The sequence below is a fragment of the Herpailurus yagouaroundi genome, unplaced genomic scaffold (genome assembly GCF_014898765.1).
Source record: "Herpailurus yagouaroundi ecotype Mexico unplaced genomic scaffold, PumYag 221, whole genome shotgun sequence".
In the NCBI taxonomy this organism is placed as follows: domain Eukaryota; kingdom Metazoa; phylum Chordata; class Mammalia; order Carnivora; family Felidae; genus Herpailurus; species Herpailurus yagouaroundi.
Window position 1 is genome coordinate 324,108 of NW_024412452.1, and position 21,028 is coordinate 345,135.

The window sequence follows — 21,028 nt, forward strand, 5'->3', positions numbered from 1 at the left end:
CCCAATTTTTTTTTTTATTCTTAAGTCATCTCTACACTTAATATGGGGCTTCAACTTACAACGCTGAGATTAAGATGCTCCACTGACTGAGCCAGTCAGGCTCCCTTCTGCTTTTTTTCTTTTTTTTTAAACTTGAGACAGGGGTGGGAGGGGCAGGGAGAGAGAGAGAGAGAGAGAGAGAGAGAGAGAGAGAGAGTGTCTTAAGCAGGTTCCATGCTCAGTGCTGAGCCCATGACTCTGGGATCATGAGCTGAATTTAAGAGTTGGACACTCAACCAACTGAGCCAGTCAGGCTCCCCTCTGCTTTTTTTTTTTTTTTTAACTTGAGCGGAGGTTGTGCTGGAGGGACAAAGAGAGAGAAAGAGAGAGAGAGAGAGAGAGAGAGAGAGAGAGAATATCTTAAGCAGGCTCCATGCTGAGGGCAGAGCCCAATGCAGGGCTCAAGCCCATGACCCGGAGATTGTGACCTGAGCTGAATTCAAGAGTCGGACACTCAACCCACAGAGCCACCCAGGTGCCCCTGCTTTACTATAGCAGAATATACAGTGCGATAGTACACAACTTACTAGAAATTAGCTGTTTTGTCACCTACGGTGTAACGTAGCCACTGTTCATGCTTCTCCACGCTGACAAATTAGGGGCCCCTGTTCGACCGCCAAGCTGGATTAGTTTTTGCAGAGCACTATCTGCAGGGGATGGGCGTCTGCCTGGCTGGTGGAGCCATGGGCACAGAACCTTGCTGAGAGGTTAGCGATTTCATGTATCTTTAGGTCACTCACATGGAGGTAATAAGTGAGAATGGGGACCTTGACTTATTTGAGGAAAATAGTCCAGAAAGAGAATGCAGGTGTAGAGAGGGCCCAGAACTGTTAGCGTGTGTGCATACAGGCCTCTGGAGTCACGAAAGCCCGAGTCCAGGAAGCAGAGCGTTGCAAACACTGTCCGATGCCACCTGCGTTGAGGAAAAGCAGGGGAAACGCTTGGACTGAGGCATGTGACGCAGTTGCTGAGCCGGGCCGAGCCCGGCCGCGGTGGGTTGGCAGAACGAACGATGCAGAGGCAGAGGTGGAAGTCCTGCTCTTGTGGGAGAAGCCAGTGGTGGACATCACATGGGAAATCAGATAAAGCTCGCAGCAGTAGGAGGTCTGGACAAAGGCTTTTCATTTTATTTTCCAGAGACAGATTGCTCTGCGCAGCAGGAAGGATGGGAAGCTCAATGAGTCCCCATGCTAGTTTTAAAGGGAACTCACTTCCTCTAAAGTAGATGGAGGGGTGCCTGGGTGGCTCAGTCTGTTGGGCATCCAACTCTTGATTTCAGCTCAAGTCATGACCTCACGGTTCGGGTGTTCGAACCTCACGTTGGGCTCTGTGCTGACAACATGGAGCTTGCTTGGGATCTTCTCTCTCCCTCTCTCTCTGCCCCTCCCCTGCTCTCTCTCTCTCTCTCAAAACAAACAAACAAACAAACAAACAAACAAATAAAAACTTACTAAAAAAGTAGGGGAGATTTTAGACAATATGCAGAGAGAATATGTGGAGGGAAGAGAGGAGAGAGGGCCCTGCCATCTCGGGGTCCACTGCAGTGGTCTGGGGGATGCCACAGGATAGGTGGGGGGGTGAGCAAAGATTTGAAACGGTTAAAGAGAGACAGCTGTGCCTGGAGGGGACAACAAGCCAGGTCTGTGGCAGGGTAGATAGATGTGGGAAGTCGTGTCCTCCACTGGGACCGACCACTAGAGGGCATCGGGACCTCGCGCTCCGCCATCCCACACAGGACTCTGGGGGACCAGAGACGCGACCCCGGCCTGTTCCTAGGGCGGCCTGAACCAGATGGCTGGCTGCTCACCGTTCCCTACACAGTCACTGGTCTCTCCTAGAGATGGTGGAAACCAGCTCTCCCCACTTGTCTCCCCAGTGGATGGCAGCGACAGTCATCTGACAACTACACAGGACACTGCTTTATAAACTTCCAAGGGCTCTGTCACTGTAAACTGCTCTCACATGTACTGGAAATCATACAGGCTCGCTGAGCCCGAATTATCTTCTCTGTATATCTAGACTCTCAGCTTTTAAATGAAAAAGGACTGTCAGGGTATCTGAAGATGTCCTGAATGAGATGAAATAATATGTCTGGGATTTATTTTAAAGCAACCCAGTGTAGTAGGAGGAGGTGTGTGGGTGAAAGGGAACAGGTGAAATTTTCCATAATAATGTTTCTAAAAACACTATGTTTCCCAGGTCTCCTTGTCTATAAAATGCATAGGTCATGCCAGTGGGGTTCCTTCTAGCTGTACCCTCTAGGACTCAGAGGCTCACTGTACAATGCATATCACCAGTTAGCTTGAGGGGTGTGTGGGTCTTAAGGCTAGGGAGGCCCCAAGCTCCTAAGAAAAGTCTTGGAATGCAATGTCCCAGGACCATCTCTTGTCTATTTCAGTCCACCGCAAGCCCTGAGGAGGCGAGACCTGCTTGGACCTCATTGCTCCCACCTCCCAGGACCATCCAGATCTTCCTTTGGGACCTGAGTTGTCACAGGGCTTGGCACAAAGGTCTCAGCTGCCCCACTGGGGTTTTCGTTTGCACAGAGCCTCTTCAACTGTTGCTGCCAGCAACAATGAGAAGTGGCAGCAATGTAGAACGAACTCCAAAAGAGAGAAGGAACACCGCTGCCCAGGTGGAGGGGGCAGAGGGGTTCTTAGGGAAGCGGCAAGGACCAGGGAACCAGCCAGGGTTGGTGCCGGCATTTCTAATCATACGACATCACAGCTGGTATGTGCGTGTGTGTTGAGGTGGAAGGGGTGGAAAAGCGTACAGGTAACACGGCCACACCCCAACTGCTCAGCTCTTCTCCTGAGACACACACTTGGGGCAACACCGCCAGACCCCATCAGCTTCGGGATGGTGGATGGGATGCAACAACATGGGGTGAGGGGAGCGAGAAGATCCCTTTGGCACTTGAAAGGGAAACAGACTTACCAAGTGTGCCGGGGATGGTGACCTGGTGTCCTTGACTGTGGCACTGGATGGGACATCGAGGAGGGGCCATTTCATCTGTAGGTACTGCACAGGGGATAGAAAACACAAGGCATCTGGTGAGATGAGGCCTCGCGAGCACCCCCAAGTGAGCAGAGGAGGAGCTGTGCAGGTAGGCTGCTGCTGGTTCTCCGTGACTGCACATGCTCCTTCCTGCTCAGTGTCCAGATGATTATCTCAGGGGAGAGCACACACTCAGAATCACCACTACCATCACCTGCCCCCTCTGTCATGTTGTGGGGGACACACAACAGGACAACCAGCCAAAGTGTCCAAAGAACCTATATCGCTGAGGGTCAAGCTCTCCCTGCTCTAGTCATGGGACAAGCAGGGCACATCTAGGGACCAAGGGCTCCCACATGGTGATCCTGCCCCATTCATTCCCATCACACACAATACTCCCTAAGAAATAGCCTCCAGAAGTATTTGGTGAAGGAATGAATAAAAACCATCTGCCCGACACTCGCAGGGTCATGGGTAATACCTGTCCGTACTCAACGATGCTGATTTAACTTCTAGCTATAGTGTTTCTCAGCCTTGAAAAGATTATCCAGTACCTTACCCTGTATTATTGCAGAAAATCCAAACCAAACAGCAAACCCTCAACATACACATGCACATACTTTCTTTAAACAAAAAGCTTCTTCTTGGGGCACCTGGGTAGCTCTGTCATTTGAGCAACGAACTTGATTTCGGCTCAGGTCATGATCTCAGGGTCAAGGGATTGAGACCTTGCACTGGGCTCTGAGCTGAGCATGAAGCCTGCTAGAGACTTTCTCTCTCTCTCCCTCTTTCTGCCCCTATCCCCTGCTCACGCGCTCTCTCTCCCTAAGATAAAAAATAAAATAATTTTAAAAAGCCTCTCCTCAACCCTGGCATGGCAGTCTTTGGCAAGGGCTGGAAAGGAATGAGTGGAGGGGCTAAGAGGGGCACTGGGTGAGCCCGCCTGGGGTCTGGAGTCAAACGCTCATGGGTTCAGGATCTCACTCTGCCAGTGTAGGCTGTGCAACTCTGGACAAGCATCTTAACAACTCTGAGTCTCGGCTTCTGCATCTGTAAGGCAAGGCTACTCTCAATAACTTTATAGGTTGTTAGAAGGATTAGGGACAATGTCAAGTATTGAACACAATGCTTCGCACGTGGGAGACATTTGATAAATGGCAGCTAGTATTTTCGTAAGCAAACCATTAGTCTTTGCCAAGGGCAAAGCATACATGTTGTCTTAGTGTCAACACTGACATGGTGTTTCTGGGCAGCAGACCAGCTATGCAGACTCTTTGCAAAATTCTTGAGGTTACTTTGGAAATTACATCTCCAATAGGAAATGATGGCTCCAGGAAGAGTTTCATAGACAGAAATAAGTTTCTGAGTTATCCCTTGCTCTGGTCACTCAATTTCAGGGAAAAAGAAATCGTGAGTTGGCCTTGAGCTATGTGCACAGGATCAGAAAACTAGGATGGGCCGTGCCCCTTTGCTTTCCATCAAAGAGTCCACAAATATGGACTGAGTGGGCAGGGTCTGGGCTTTCAAAACAATGTCCACAGGCAAGGATAATGGCCCTAGGGCACATCTACAAAGGGCCAGTGAGTAGCACAGACAGCAGGTGGGATGGACCAATCAGGCCTGGCTGTGGGAGGCTTGGGAGGTGGGAACAAAAGGGGGTTGTGGGGGTGCTATAAATGAGGGCAGTCTTCACTCTGGGCCCTCTGTTGCCTGCCCCTCCATCCATGAGGCCACACCGAGTATCATCCCTGTCCCTGCATTCTGCTGATTCGTCCCACCCCCACCTGTCTTCTTCCTTACCCAGAGCCTACGCTTTGTAGATAAACTAACTGGGATTTCAATGCCTTTGGCAAATTAAAAACACTGGACAAATACTGGAGTCATGAGTTAAAACTCATTTCCTGGGGTGCCTGGGTGGCTCAGTAGGTTAGGCACCCAAATCTTGATTTAGGCTCAGGTCATGATCTCAGATTGTGAGTGTGAGCCCTGAGTCGGGCTCCGCACCGACAGCTCGGAGCCTGCTTGGGATTCTCTCTCTCTGCTCCTCCCCTGTTTGCTCGCGTGTGCATGCGCACTCTCATGCAGGCTCTCAAAAATAAATACATAAACATTAAAAAAAAAAAAGCCCTCATTTCCTCAGTGAATAACATCTGTGCCATACTGGCAGTTTCCAAAGCATTTCCAAACACATAAACCAGCTTCCTCTTCACAACAACCCTGCTATTGCAAGTAGGGGTGACTGTCCCAAATTTTTCAGATGAGCTAATGGAGGTAAACAGGGTGAGTGACTAGCCCAAATTTATGATGGGAAGTGAAGTTGAAGTCTCTTGGCTTCAACTCCATGCTGTTCACTGCGACAGCAGTCATCACATCACCTTCTCGAACCCCACCCCCCCAGCCTTTTCTTCGCTCCCATGGGTTTTTCTCCCTCCCTTTCTGTCTCGCCCAGGGCTGGCAACCTCAGAGCTGAATGAATATATACACACCAATGTTCTCCTGTAGGGACACTTGAGGTGACCCAAGCTTACACCGTTCATCACACTGCTTCCCTAGAAGCAACAACCTGAGCATTTATCCGTTTTTCTTGAAGTTGAACTACAATCACAACTATCACGTGTGAAAAGAAGTACCCCAAATCCACCCCAATATGAAACATAGTAGAAGGGGCTCCTGAGACCCACCAACTCTACCAGCATCTGGTTTCCCTAATTGACATCATAAAGACACACGCTGAACACTCCTCATTCTTGTTGGCCAGGGATGTTCTTAGATCAAATAGGAATCCATCTGAATTCTAGTTTGGGAAAGAACATTATTAGTGGACCTTTTGAGTTGTTAGGCGGAGCAGGCTTGTAGGAGTCTAGTTCAGGGCTTCTCAACCATGGCACTAGTGACATTTTGGGATACTGTGGGGGCTGTCCTGCGCACTGCAGGATATTCAGCGGCATCCCTGGCCTCTGCCTACCAAAAGCCAGTAGCTCCCATTCTCCTGCCCATTTGTGACAACCAAAAAGGTCTCCAGACTTTGCCAAATGTCTCTGGGAGTGGGAAAACCGTCCCCCAATGGGAACCACTGCTCTACTATGAGCTCCATGAGGGTCTGCCTTCATGCCGGGGCTATCAAGGTACAAATATACATATGGACACACACACACACACACACACACACACACACACACACACACACTCAGAGAAAGTGCTTTTAGTAATAGCTACTGTGTTTGGTTGTCCATCACATGCTTGGTGTCTTACCTACCCACTGCCTGGACTTCCAGGGGGAGGAAGAGACCACACTGTCCTCATATCTCTGTAGGGTTCCCTCTCACTCAATGACTTTAACAGAGACCTGGAAACTTAGAAGTGTGTAAAAATCTTTAGCCTTGTCCACGACCGAAGCCCGGCCCCATAGAGATCTGTCAGACAGGTGGGGAGAGTGGTTTTGGCAATGGTGGACATCTGGCCCAGGACCTTTCCCGCTCCAGGAAATCTGGGGGGTGGGGGGTGGGGGTGGTGTGGGTGTGCACGTGTACAAGGAAGGATTCATTCGATAAAGAAATAGAGGATAGTCCCTTCCCCCTTTCTACTTTTCTGCCTTTTTAAGATTTTGAAACACGTGATGCGGGGTGGTGGGGAAAGACCTATAAAAAGACGCAGGGGCCCACTGCAGCTTCGCCATCAAACTCCCCTGGATCGCAATTCTGAAGAAAGGAGCATTCGAGAGGGACAGCTGAGCTTCCCAGAACCACAGATCAGGGCAGCAGGGACCTGCGGCAGCACCTCTGTAAGCCTCTCCCACCTCAGCACCAGATCTGTGGAGGTAGCCGGGCAGTTCTGAATTCCTGGGTCAGGCGTACCCCAATGTTTAGGGGCAATAAAACTCTCTTTGGCTGCAATTCTCATCTGAAGTCAGCCCACGATCACCCTGGGGCTAATCAGTTATCTGGGGAGTAAGAGAGATGTGGCTGAGCTTAGATTCTTTGTATGGTAATGGCACGTGGGCAAATTAAAAATGCTAGGTTTCTCCAAGCCTAGTCTAGGTTTTCCATCCAACTGACCACAACCGGCTCCTGACCAGTGTTATCATGCACAGGCTGTAGCGCAGTGAGGATGGGCCGGCGGGCTGCCTCCCTGCCCGGGATGCTCTTTGGAATGTAGACCATGGAAGCTGTGTGGCACCAGTGCAACTGACTGCCAAGTGATAGCAACGGCCACCACACATGGGATGCTGACTAGGAGGTAAGTATTCTCTTCTGATACTCAGAAAGAGAAAACTAGACTCAAATGGTGAGTACTACCACTCTCGATTTACTCATGCTGCTTAATATGCTACCTCATGTTGTGACTCTCTGAGACAGGACAGATATGCAGTTTCCTGATCTGACTGAATTTGGGAAACTCTTTCTGGGGATTGGGGTTCCATAGAACACACTTGGGGAACTTATGGTTCACAGTTAGGTAGACTGAGGCTGTGGTTTAGAACCTGTCTTTACTGTACTGACTCAGTTGTGAGATGTATACATAGTGATAGATTTTCTTACACGAAAGCATCCTTGCATGCCGCAGGTAAACCCTATTTGGTCACGGTGGCTTGTTCGTTCTTGTACTGTATTGTGGAATGCAAACTATGAGTCTCTTAAGATTTTGACTTCAACATTCCTAAGGGAGAGTGAACAAAAAGTTTTTTTTGTGGTATTTTTCTCAAGGGCTGCTATCAGTGTTATTTTGGCTTTACTCTTTATAAAGGGGGCTGTACCTCTTTTTCTTTATGCTCTGGGTCCCTTTCTGCTTCTGGGGCCCCTCTTTAGTGCCCTTAGTGCCCTCCTTGCGGTGAATACTTGGCCAGGTGGGCTATTTCCATTCGACTTGGCCCCAGGGAAGGGTCCCTCTGAAGGGCGCTCTCACCAAAGACCCAGAACCTCCTTTCCTGCAGGGAGGCAGAGAATCGGTCCTACAGGATCCCTGCTTAGCTTGAAGACTGTGCAGCAGATTAATTGCAGCTGTGCCCTGGAATTTCCCCAACATACAAATCTTCATGATGTAAAACAGCTGGGAGGAAATCCCAGCATGCCCCGTACGGAGGCAGAACTGCCAATGAGCTATGGAGATTAACCCTCCACCTCCCAGAAGGTAGGGACCCCCCCCCTCCCCCTCCCCCCGCCCAGCCATATCTGCCCCTGTTCCAAGCTTGCTTTGGCGTGGACAGGACTCTACAGGACTCTGGGTACCGCCCACAGTCTTCCCATTCACAGGTTCTCACAGAAAACCCTTTAGGCAGGGCCCAGGCAAGAGAGGAAGCAAAGCTTCATGTTACAGAAGCCAAGAGCAGAGCTCGCCGAAGTGCACTACAGTTGGAAGCGAGGAAAGAAGTCCTCTCCAAAAGTTTCCCAGGTGAGAACACGCCATTCCACAGAATTCCTTCCACTTCTTGAGCTCTTCCCCCTGGCTTTACCGACTCACAGGTTTTACCCTTCAGTAGCAGAAGCTTGCCAGTGGAGATGACCAATCTTTCCTGCATCTCTGGTCCCCAGTGATAAACAGACACTCTGGGACCCCAAAGCCAGGGCCCCTGGAACAGAGAAGAGGGCTTTCTTCCCCAGACCGCCCTCTTAGGAAACTGCATGGTGTAGCCACCCAGCAAAACAGGCCAGAAACCCAACCCCACAGGCTGTCCACCACAGAGTGACAAGGACATTGTGCAAAATGCAATTTTTTTTTTTAACATGAAGAATCGTATTCTAAAAACATGTGAACCAGTGATCAGTTTCTCTTTACTCTCCATTCTGCCACAATTGGGGATGGGGATAGAATCAGGACCACTGCAGTGGCTTCCCGAATTCAACGCTAGTTTATCTTCTAAAAACTAAGTCATCAGGGTGCACCTGGCTGTCTCAGGCAGTAGAGCATGTGACCCTTAACCTCAGGGTTGTGAGATCGAGACCCACATTGGGTGTGGAGCCTACTTAAAACAACAACAACAACAAAAACACCTAACTCATCAGATATCTTCCTTGCTTAAAAAAATCCTTTCCTGGTTGGTTGCTGGGCCCCCCAAAGTCCTCAGCAATCCGGTGCCAACCTATCTTTCCAGCCTTCATCCCTCAGGGCTCCCCTGCTCCTCCATCACCCACCGACACCAACTGCACTCAAGTTCCTACAATATTCTGTGCCATTTGATCAGCTGCTCCGCAGCCTGGAGTATCCTTTACCAGCAGGAATCTCTAACCTCTTCTTCAAAACCCTGTCCCAAGGTCACCTTCCCAGACAAGCCTTCTGCAGCTCCCCACAGGAGCCAGGCACTCTCACCTCTGTGCCAGCTTGGCGTTCCCATGGCACTCGTCATGCTGTGTGGCTGTTATCCACTTGCAAATTCTGTCTGTCTCTTGGACTGTAAGCTCCTCAAGGGTCACATCCACATCCCCAGTTCCTCGCCCAGAAGCCAGCATTCATGCTTCCAGACCCTGTCTCGCATTGAGCTTAAGCGCTTACCAAACTCCTAAGCCCTAGTTTCCACATCTGTAACACTGGGTTGTCCAGCCTCTTCCTGAATCCTTTGGAGATGTGGAACGCATTTAACGGAGTTTCTTTTCACTCTTGAGTGATTGGTTCTTACGTTAATTGGCCTACTATTGCCAAGAATCTGTAAATGCAGCTTGGAGGCTCTGATACCCAACCCTGCCAGTTCCTGGAGGCCTGTTTAAGATCCTCTGTCTTCTGTCAGAATGGACATAAGTTGATCTCAATTTGAAAGTCTACCAACATTGAGCAATGGGCTCATTAGTGGGGAGACAGAACCGCTCTCCCAAATAAGAACAAATGTTTCATTTCAGGAAATCACTGAACAAGATAAAATGAAAGTATTTAGGAGAACTGGTTTCCAAACATGATGGATTAGACAAAGTTCCAAGAGCGAAAGTATAAAAAGCAAAGTTTACACTCCTCTCCCTTATTTTCTTTTCTCAAGATGAGTAGTTTCTGCATTTGCTTTGTTCTGTGGATGGCACTAAATCCCAAACACAATCACGATTTTGTTTTACTCATGGGCAGAAGGTGGGGTTCCTTCTTAAGTTTCTGTTAATAGGTGAGTTGTTACAAATAAATCCAAATGTCTTAATACAAGATCCCTTTTTCATGTAATACAACACACATAATTTTCCTTGGAAAAGTTATTTAGAACCGCATTTTTGCAATGTTTTAAACCAATGAAATGACTTTTTTCTTGAGGCACCTGTCACAGCATTTAAGTCAGCAAATATTTTTGGAGCCCCTCCTGTGTACTGGCAGTGGAGGGGGCTCTAAAAATATTTCATGACTGAAGAGTAAACTCAAGAGTGGGTTGGATGGGTTTCAGTTTTCCCATAAACACCTATTCCCTGCCCATACCCTCAAATAATCCCCTTCTTTCCCGGATGGCCTTAAACCGTTCTCTTCCTCTTCCAACTCAGAGAATCTGGCAATTCTGCATACCAGACTTGACCAAAGGTTGGTTTTTAAAAACAGGGGCGCCTGGGTGGCTCATATGGTTGGGTGTCTGACTTTGGCCCAGGTCATGATATCACTGTTTGTGGGTTTGAGCCCCATATCGGGCTCTGTGCTGACAGCTCAGAGCCTGGAGCCTGCTTCTTGGATTCTGTGTTTCCCTCTCTCTCTCTCTCTCTCTCTCTCTCTCTGCCCCTGCCCTGCTGGTGCTCAGTCTCTTTCTGTCTCTCAAAAATAAACAAACTTACAAAAATTTCTAAAAAAATAAAAAATGAAAACTGGCTCCCTGCAGAGGCCAATTCCCAGTGTTGGAAGGATACAGCATGGAAAGTAGAGAACAGAGTCCCAGGCTCGTTCTAACCTCTCTGGACTCGATCATTTCACCTTTAAAATGGGAGTATTTTACTGGCCTGAAGGCAGGGACCTGGACCAGATGGCCTCCCATCTGGAAGAAAAAAAATGAAATGTCTGATTAAACCACAGTGGGTTCCTGGGAGTGGAGACTGCGTTGAGGTACTCAATAAATAGACTCAGGAGTCCTCGCTGGTCCCCATTTACAAGCTGTGTACCTGAGGAAGCGACCTCACCCTTCAGAACCTCTGGTTTCTCACCAGTGACATGGGAATAATAGCACCTACCATCTGGCAGAATTCTTTTTATTTAAAAAAAAAATTTTTTTTTCAACGTTTATTTATTTTTGGGACAGAGAGAGACAGAGCATGAATGGGCGAGGGGCAGAGAGAGAGGGAGACACAGAATCGGAAACAGGCTCCAGGCTCTGAGCCATCAGCCCAGAGCCCGACGCGGGGCTCGAACTCACAGACCGTGAGATCGTGACCTGGTTGAAGTCGGACGCTTAACCGACTGCGCCACCCAGGCGCCCCAGAATTCTTTTTAATTTGGTGCAGCAGTCACTTGTGAAAGGACTAACCAAAGGGCTGAGCAAGTGGAGAGCTCTTAGGAAACAGGTGTTTAGTCCCCAGAACTTAAATTTCCTTTTGTTCAACGGGCCTATTACCTGCATTTTACCCAGGGTCAAGGAAGAGCTAATTAACATAGAGTTGGACCATTCACTCCTCTCATGGCGCTTCACGCGAGAGGTCCTGCTCAGTGGTGTGTTAGTAAATGTGTGACGGCCAGCCCTCTAAGCAAAAACAAAAACACAAACACAAACCTAGCTTTGTAGTATTTGCTGGGATCCACCCACAAGTGTAAATATTCCCACCATGGCTGATGTCAAGATACCATGGTGAGTCCCTGATGGCAGGGATGGGAAGAGAAGCGAATGGCTCCCTAGGTAGCAGCAGGCTCTGTCACCCACTGCCTGCGGACAGGTGCTGAGAGGCCCTGGCGGACGGGGGCTTCTGGTTCTGCCCACAGACGGCTGGAAGGCTCTCATACATGTGGCCCTCGGCTGAAGTGGGCCCAAGGTCTTGATGCAGAGTCGGACACTTGGCCAGGCAGATCTTTCTGGCAGCTGCATGCTCCTTTTAGAAGGAGCAGGGAACCTCTGCCCCCAGAGCACTGGGCATTCAAAAAAAATAGTCAAAGTGAAACAAACTGCTTTTGGGTCATCATTTCTGAAGCCTAGAGCTATAGGCCTCCTCAGTCTCTGTGCCCTCTCACACTGGCTGTGATCTTGGGGTTTGCTGGGCCCGGGCAGCTTCCGTGCTCAGTGCCTGACAGTGTACCCACACAGAGAAGCTTCTTTGTAGGAACTGACCTTGGACGCCTGGCCCTCCTTTCCCTGCGTCGAACCCTGCCTGACCCCTCCTCCTCTCCCTTCTGCCTCGGGTCTTGTCATGGCCCTGTCTGGTGCATGATGGCAGCACTCCCCTCCCTCCGCGTAAGATCATCTGTCCTGGCCCCCACCGTGGGCTTGGATGCGGCCGAGAGAACCTCTGCCGTGGCACAGCTTTGGGCCCTGTTCTCTGGCCTGCACATACGCACCCCCATCTTGATCATGTAGCAACATATTAGAGCCGATTCAATTCCGTGTAATGACTCCATGGTATCCACTGTACAGAAAGGCCGTACTCTAATACACAGTCCATATTCACAGACATGTAAGTGCCTCCTGGTCTTTTGCTGCAATGAACATCCTCAAACACTCATCATTACGCTCACGTATGAAAACAGCTGCAGGATACGTTTCCAGCTGGGAGGGGAATTGCTAGGTCAAAGGTACGTCCATTTAGGTTTTGAGAAGTATTCTCGAACTTCTCTGTCTACACTGCCACCAGTAACATAGAAGAGAGCTTAGACCCTTGCCTAGTGTCCTCAAACTTAACTGGTCGACACCAAACGGACAAGTGGAAAACAGTAAGTAGCTCCTTATTTCCAATTTGCATTTCTCTTGCTGCAAGTGGGGCTGGGAACTGCCACATGTGTAGGTAGCGATTTGAGGGCTAGACGAGATGTGCGTAGACAAGAGGAAGCAGGCTTATGAGGCGGGGGTACGAGGTGGCGGGGAGGGATGGAATGGGTATGGCATTTGCAGGTATAATGGAAGGCTGGGTGAGCTGTGCAGGAGAGGGGTCTCTGTGGCTTCTCACGAGTTACAAAGCTCTGTGCAACCTTCAGTGCACGTGACCTTCACTCAGGGGGAATAAAGGGCAGATCTGACAGGAGCCGAGGACACAGCTCATGGGGTGGATGACTGTGGGAGGGGAAGAGGAGAGCCCAGGAAGCTGCTGCTGCTCCAAGCTGGGTGAGCACGGGGGACGGTGCACGGCTGCGCTTTCCCTCCTCCCCTTCCAGTCTGGCTTCTGTTCCAGCAACTCTCCTGTCTCTGTCCCTGCAAGGACACTGAGGACCCGAGAAAGGGAAGTGGCCTAGTACCTACCAAATCCCGTGGGTGTCCTTCAGGCCTCATCATATCTGGACGCTCTGGGGAAACACGTTTCCTGCCCGGCCCCGCCCCCCCCCCCCCCGCCCCGGTCTCCTATGGTTTCAGGCTCCTCGTACCCTCTGGTTGATGTACCAGCATTGCCCTGAATAAATGTCTCGGACAAACTGTTCAGGGAGAAAAGCCAATTAAAGAACCTGTAAGGACAGTCACCACAATGTCACCACTGGGTTTCAGCACTCAGGCAAATTTCCTTTTTTCTTGGTGCTTTTCTTATTCATTAGAAATTTTTACAATGACCGTGTCCTATATCATAACAAGAATAAGCAAAGCTATTAAAATTAATCCCAGATTAATTTTCTTTGTCCAGTCCATGCCTTCAGTTTTTCTAGCGGGAAATCTCAGAATCCGCCTTCATGTCTTTGCTTTCCCCGCCTCCTGTTGGCCAATAAGTTCCATGGATTCAAGGCCCCTTTCCAGATTCTAGGGATTCAGGTCCTCCTTATTTCACGACAGGGCTGCTGCAGCAGCCTTCTGTCTGCTTCTGATCTCCTGGCTCTCGTTCGGTTCTGCTCCAGACTCTATCTAGGAGGCTGCAAGCCGGTCTGAAGGGGGTGGTGGTGCGGGTCACTTTGTCTCACACGGACAAAACATCTGGTGTCTACATCAAAGAACAGGGTGTTGGATGGAGATGAAGGCGCCCCAAATCCTCCTCCATAGTGGCACCACTGCTTCTGTCTCCCTCCCTATCTCTCCCAGTCCACCCATCACTTGTCCCTACAAATATCTTTGTAAAATATAAAAACTAAGCTATTTCAAGATGGCAGGTGGCTTCCGATTCTTACAGAACTGTCTCCTTCCTGATAGAACTGGTCGAGAGGCAATGGCAATTGTACAGAGCACTCCATAAATGTCACATGGGCACCTTCTACACAAGGTGGCTGTTCAGGTGCATGAGGTGCCATGGGGGAGGTTTTTTTTTGAGTGCTTAAATAACTAGAATGTAAGTCAGCAAATGACAGGTTCACAGAAGAGAGGGGTTACGGTGAGCAGGATTCTCATGGAAAGACTGGAAGACTTCATCCAGGAGGTGGCACAAGAGCTGGGTCACACAGGCAAGATACACTTCTGTAGTTATTTTACTTCTTAAAGCATTTTTTAAAAAGTTTATTTATTTATTTCTTGAGACAGTGAGAGAGAGAGAGAATTTCAAGCAGGCTCTGAGCTGTCAGCCCAGAGCCCGACGCGGGGCTTAAACTCACGAATCGTGAGATCACGACCTGAACCGAGATCGAGAGTCAGATGCTTAATTGACTGAGCCACCCAGGCACCCCATACTTCTTAAAGCATTTTATATTAATTACCTCATTTCATCTTAATGACCGTTAGATATAGATAGATAAGGCCAGTATTATCATCTCATTTTATCTATTTATGTTTAATTTTTTTGACGTTTATTCATTTTTGAGAGACAGAGCATGAGTGGGGGAGGGGCAGAGAGAGAGAAGGAGACACAGAATCTGAAGCAGGCTCCAGGCTCTGAGCTGTTAGCACAGAGACCGACGTGGGGCTCGAACCCACAGACCGGGAGATTATGGCCTGAGCTGAAGTCAGATGCTTAACCAGCTGAGCCATCCAGGCGCCCCCATCATCCTCATTTTAAAAGCGGGGGAGACGAGCCTGCTGGAAGTTGCTGGATTTAGGATTTCCCATGGTCATGAACTCATTGATGTCCAGTTGGCACTAGAATACAGAGCTTCGGACTGTTACGGTATGACCCAAAGGTGCAAGAGCATGTTTCTGGTCACCTAGAAGCTTCAGTCTCACCTTGGAATCTTAGGGTATCAAATACAGATCATGAATGCCACTGCAACCCCCTCTTGTGCCCATGGTGGACACTGCTAATAGATCATGGTGTTCTTCCCTGTGTATGTGAAGACCTCAGAATGTTCAACCCAGTACACCAGGCAGCCACTAACAATTGATTCAAGTTCATCTGGGAGGTGCAGTCTATTTATTCTGTCTGATTTAAGCCTGAAGGTCGATGTAGATATCTTGGCTAGTAAGATGGGGGCCGGGGGGTGGGGGAGTGGGGGAAGGCCAGGCCTCAGGAACATTTGTCTCCAGGCCGGCACATTGAGGAACTCAAGTTTCCAGACAGAGGTGGAGGAACCACAAAGAATGTGACTGGATAGCAAAAAGAGTGATGACTTGCATGAAGCCCATTGACCAAAGAGCAGGCCTGGGAATTCTGAAGTTTATGGATTTTCCCCTGTGGGAGGAGAAGCTGGAAAGCATCCCAGGTATTGAGGAGAAAGGAAGCAGGATCTGTGTATAATCAATGGGGCACAGGAAGTGCTTATCGTAGGCCAGTAAAACACACAACACAAAAGAACAGCCAGGCGGCCTGGAGCCGCCTCTCAGCGCACGGAGCTGCAAGGGCCTCTCTCCAGAAGCCTTCTCCAGCACTCCTGCAGCCGGCGGCTGGCCAAAGTCAACAACTCCCGGGCACCAGGAAGTGGGACATGTCTGGGGAGGGCCCTCAATAGGTGTGCAGTTCTGGGAGAGCTCTCTGACCCTACTGGCGAGAGAGGATGCTAAGAATAAGGCCATGCCGGCCATCTCCACACAGGACCATCACTCCTAATAAAGGAGCCTAAAGTATAGATTCCCGCGTCCCATCCTGGTGTGCGCGCGGTAGGTGGACACAAGTGGGTTGGTCACTTATAGGGCATTACAGAACGACTCTGCATTTGTACTGAGGTGAGGGCACCGAAATTAGGATAGGATAGTGGAAGGGCTGTAAGAAATGAACATTTATTATGAGTAGACTGTATATAGGTACTTTAAACATCTTACCATGGCACCAAACTCACACGTCTCCTCCTCCTTCTCCTCACTTCCCGAGGGTCTGGCACCTCTTTCCCAGTTCCCATTTCAATTCTATTAAGTGATATCCATTTTTGTTTTAGTATTTAAACTATTCGTTCTAACAGGCATTAAAATACATACATATTTTATATATAAAAAAGGAAAACCCGTGTCTTGAACACTGTTGCTTTAAATGAAGCTCGATTCTTCATTTTTTTAAAGTTTATATCTTTATTTTGCGACAGAGTGAGCGCGAGCCAGGGAGGGACAGAGAGAGGCAGAGAGAGAATCAGAAGCAGGCTCTGCACTAGTAGTGGGGCTGGATCCCACGAACTGTGAGGTCACTACCTGAGCTGAAATCGGGAGTCCGCTGCTTACCTGCCTGAGCCACTCAGGTGCCCCAATTGAAGCTCCATTTTTAAAAAGTGGAAAAAAATGAGTCAACTCAAAGAAAAACATTAGGTAAATAACATAGATGCCATGTGGCGTATGGGCGCCATTCAAGGACACTGTTATAGAATCACGTGTTTAAGGCCATGCGGAGGCTAGCGCAAATTATGGGTGAGGATATCCCCATATCCCTAGGAACCAGAAGAGGTTCTGCACGCAGATCGAAATGTCAACATGTGCCAAGACGCATCACTATCTTCTTCCCAAATGCTACTCACTCAGACCCACTCAGAGTGCTAGTGCACTCCCAAGTCAAGACCTTAGAAATCTTTCCCTCCTGCCTCTGCCTCACTATTTGCTGGCTAGCCAGTCACTAAGTCCTGTCCATTGGCTGACACAGGATTTTGTCCATTTCAAACACCCCTGCCTTTGCAATGGCTTCCTAACCACTCCCTGCCTTGGCTCAGTCCCTCCTCCCAGTCATTCACATACTCTGCTGCCCCATAGCCAGACTCTTGGATCCTGTGTTACCTCCTCCTAAGCTTCTTGGGCACAGGAACCAGAATTCATTTGTCCCTTGGATCACCATGGCCCGTGGCACAGTACATCATTTGTGAGAGGTGCCTGGTAACTACTGCGGCGTGTTTTAGAGTTAATTAGGGACTCGAGTGTCTCTCCCTCCAAGTGTTGCTTCCCAGCCAGTTCCAGGGGAGAAATATATTCAAAAGCCAAAGACCATCAGTGGCCATGCTCCTGGGGTTGTTGCCAGAGACCCTAATCTTGGTGGCCCAGGGTGAGAGCAGTGGTAGCCACAGCCTTTTGGGAAGACTACGGACAGAGTGAATGGGTCTGTCTGTCCACTGCCAATGGGAATCTATTGGCTAATCAAGATTCCATTTACTTCATACAGTAAGACTGATGAAATCAAGCACTCGCTGATATCAAATCTGCTTCCAACTGTTTTTGTATTTGCCCCTATAGTGTACATGTTGATTATAAAATATAACTTGATACATCTTAGGTCTTCTGTAGTGGGGGCCATGGCAATGGAATTGTGTTGCTCAGTGAAATCATATTGTTTGATATTAGTATCATTTCAGGTAATCAGATAAGTAAGTGCAAGAGCCAAGGACAGCAAACTGTCTGTGTAGAAGAGCAAACAGATTTCTTTAAAGATAATATTTACTGATTAGTTATCTTGTGCCAGGCACTGTACCAAGCTATTTCCATGTGTTATTTCGTTTAACCCTCTCAGCCTCATAGGCTGATGCTATTATTTTCCCTACTTAACCGATGAAGAGATTAAGGTATTGAGAATTTAAGTAACCTGCCCAAGTCCTGTCATCTTGTTAGCACTTTCGTTTATACTAGTGTTGGAGGAGAACATAAGTGCAACACTCCTCCAGCCCATCCTGGCATTTGTCAGATAAGGGCACTCAGGCTACTGGCAGAGCTGTGATTAGTTTAGCTTGGGGCTTGTATGGATCAGGTTATTATTATTTTTTAAAGTTTATTTATTTATCTTTGAGAGAGAGAGAGAGGGAGAGAACGCGCGAGAGAGAGAGAGAGAGACAGCGAGCATGTGTGCGCATGCAGGCAAGCAGGGGAGGGGCAGAGAGAGAGGAGAGAGAGAATCACAAACTGTGAGATCATGACCTGAGCTGAAATCAAGAGTTAGACACTCAACCGACTAAGCCACCCAGGCACACCAGATCAGGTTATTTTTTGCAACCAACATATAAACTACAGGGGAAAATATAAAAATAATTGGAAGGGGATAAAATATTTCTCTTAGTAAATCAACATTATGAATGCCAACCAGCAGAAGTAATACAACACACAACAAAGGAATGATTGTATTAATCAAGAGTTCACTATGGAGTGTGGTCACAGTTCCACACTGCCCCCTGGTGGTTCCCATGCAAACACAGGAAGCACGCTAGGCCAATGACTAACTAGGGGGAACAAAGGCTCTGGATTAGGATACATGCCATATTGATCCTGTGATCTTGAGCCCCCACTTCTCTCGGTTTCTCTCCCTCTCTCTCTCTGTCCCTCCCTCACCTGCACCCCGCTCCAAAAAAAAACCCCAAAAAACAAAACAACAACAACAACAAAACCATGTCATATTGAAAACCACATCAGGGAACGGCCTTAGAAAACCCAGGGGGGTTGGCAGAAACATAGGGGGATTGACAGAAAAGATCCTCTTGAGATTTTGAGAATTTGAGATTAAGATGTTATGAACTCAGTAATGAGTTAAATACTTTTAGTCCGTCAAATTGGCAGAGGCTTTCCTCCTTTTTAATTACCATGGGCCCTTTTCATACCTTGTTGGTGGGAGAGTAAATTAGTAAACCTTTCTTGTGCAATTTGGAGATATGTACCAAGTCTTCCAAAAGTCTACCACCCGCAGGAATGTATCTTAAGGAAATAATTAAGGATGTGAGCAAAATGTAACTGTAGGAAAGTTCGCCGAAGTGTTGTTTATAATAGCCGAAAGATATTAAGTACGTTATGCTGCAATTATGCTATCTGAATTTATGAAGTAGGTGAGTATGTACAGACAAAGAAAGGTGTTTACTATATACTGTTAAGTGAAAGAGCAGTATACAAAACATGTGTTGATTCTACTTTTAAAAAATATACATCTTTGGGGCACCTGGGTGGCTCAGTCAGTTGGGCGTCCGACTTCGGCTCAGGTCATGATCTCACAGTCCGTGAGTTCGAGCCCTGCGTCGGGCTCTGTGCTGACAGCTCAGAGCCTGGAGCCTGTTTCAGATTCTGTGTCTCCCTCTCTCTCTGACCCTCCCCCATTCATGCTCTGTCTCAATAAATAAACGTTAAAAAAATAAAAAAAAAATGCATCTTTGTGTATGTTTTGATGAGAGAGATCTGAAGAGAGATCACTCTAAAAGGTGAACTGAACTTCTCTGGATGACAAAATTATGGGTGATTTTTCTTTTCTTCTTTTGACTAAACGTGCACTGCTTTTAAAATGTGACAACGAACGCATGCAATGAAAATCACTTTTTGCTTAGACATTTTAAAGACCGACAAAACCAACCCGAAAAAACAACAGCAGTAGAATCTATATCCAAACCTCCAGTCTCACATTTCTGAACTTGCACGTGCTATTTCCCCTTGAACAGTAGTATCCTGCCCCGGACCATTCTTTCTAACCATCCCCATTCGGGCCTGAAAAAGGGTGATCTCAGCCACTTAGGAATCTCCACTGCTCCCAGGACAAGATGTGCTTGCTGGGCCCGTGGTGCTGTGACCGCCAGCTGCACAGGCCCGTCCGTCCTCAGTTGAGGAAGGGTCCGCTCTGCTGGCCCTGCACTTCGGTGCTCTCCTCTTGCTCTTTCCCTTCCCTGAACACAGAAGGGAGCCCCCAAAGGGGAAGATTGGAGTGCCATTCTCCTCAGAGGGGAAGAGCTGTAGAGATAAGCCAATGTGCTGGAGAGCTCGGACCTCACTGGGCATCAGAGTTGCCTGGAGGACCTCTAAAAAACAGATTCCTGGGGCTCCTGGGTGGCTCAGTCAGTTAAGCGTCGACTTCAGCTCAGGTCACGATCATGCAGTTTGTGAGTTCGAGCCCTGCATCGGGCTCTGTGCTGACAGTCCAGAGCCTGAAGCCTGCTTCAGATTCTGTGTTTTCCTCTCTCTGCCCACCCTGCCCCCCACTCGTGATCGGTCTCTCTCTCAAAAATAAATAAACATTAAAAAAAAAAAAACCCAAAAATGAATTCCTATCCCTCATCCCCATTATGGTCTAACTGTTCTTGTAGGGCCTAAGCATCCCTTTGTTTGTTTGTTTTTAAAGCTCTCCAGGTGATGCTATTGTGAGCTTTTCTCCAGATGCTAACAACACCTCCTCCTACAGCCCCCACCACCCCCCCTCACCCCGCATAACTTTCTGCAGTTCTACACCCTGGGCTTCTCTTCCAAAGATGGCATCCATGGATCTGTGGTCCTGTCCCTTGTCCACTCTCCTTCTCCTCCAGAGCAAGCATCCACCAACCTTTTTAGTGCTCCTGTATGACAGGTACCTAGGTCTCACCCCTGCCTAAATCCTTGCCCAGAATACTATCTTTATTACAGAAGAACGATTATATGGATAATGCTCCAAGAGGAAGTTTCTGGTAAATATGGAGTATCTAAAACCTGAGAGCGGCCCTTGCTTGGGCGGTTAGATGGGAAATGCCTGCAACCGTGAATCCTGCTGATATTACTGGGCAAATTCACCATATTCCTTGAACATTCCTAATGGCGTCAGCACATTACATGCCTCATTTCTGGGTTGGGAGAGGGGCTGTGTCACATTCCCCAATCTCTCCAACCAAATTGAGGGCTTGGTCTTTATGGAATTTCAAATATCCAGGCTAGGCTAGTTGGATTGGGGAA

General features: G+C 48.4%; 1 protein-coding gene across 1 annotated transcript in view; it reads right to left on the bottom strand.

The window, feature by feature from the left end:
* The window catches only part of TCF7L1 (transcription factor 7 like 1), a 159,673-nt gene that overhangs the window by 18,031 nt on the left and 120,614 nt on the right, over window positions 1–21,028 (bottom strand). The window contains exon 6 of the mRNA XM_040458304.1: window positions 2,977–3,060. Within this exon, the coding sequence (XP_040314238.1) occupies window positions 2,977–3,060 (84 nt within the window). The remainder of the gene's footprint in view (window positions 1–2,976; window positions 3,061–21,028) is intronic.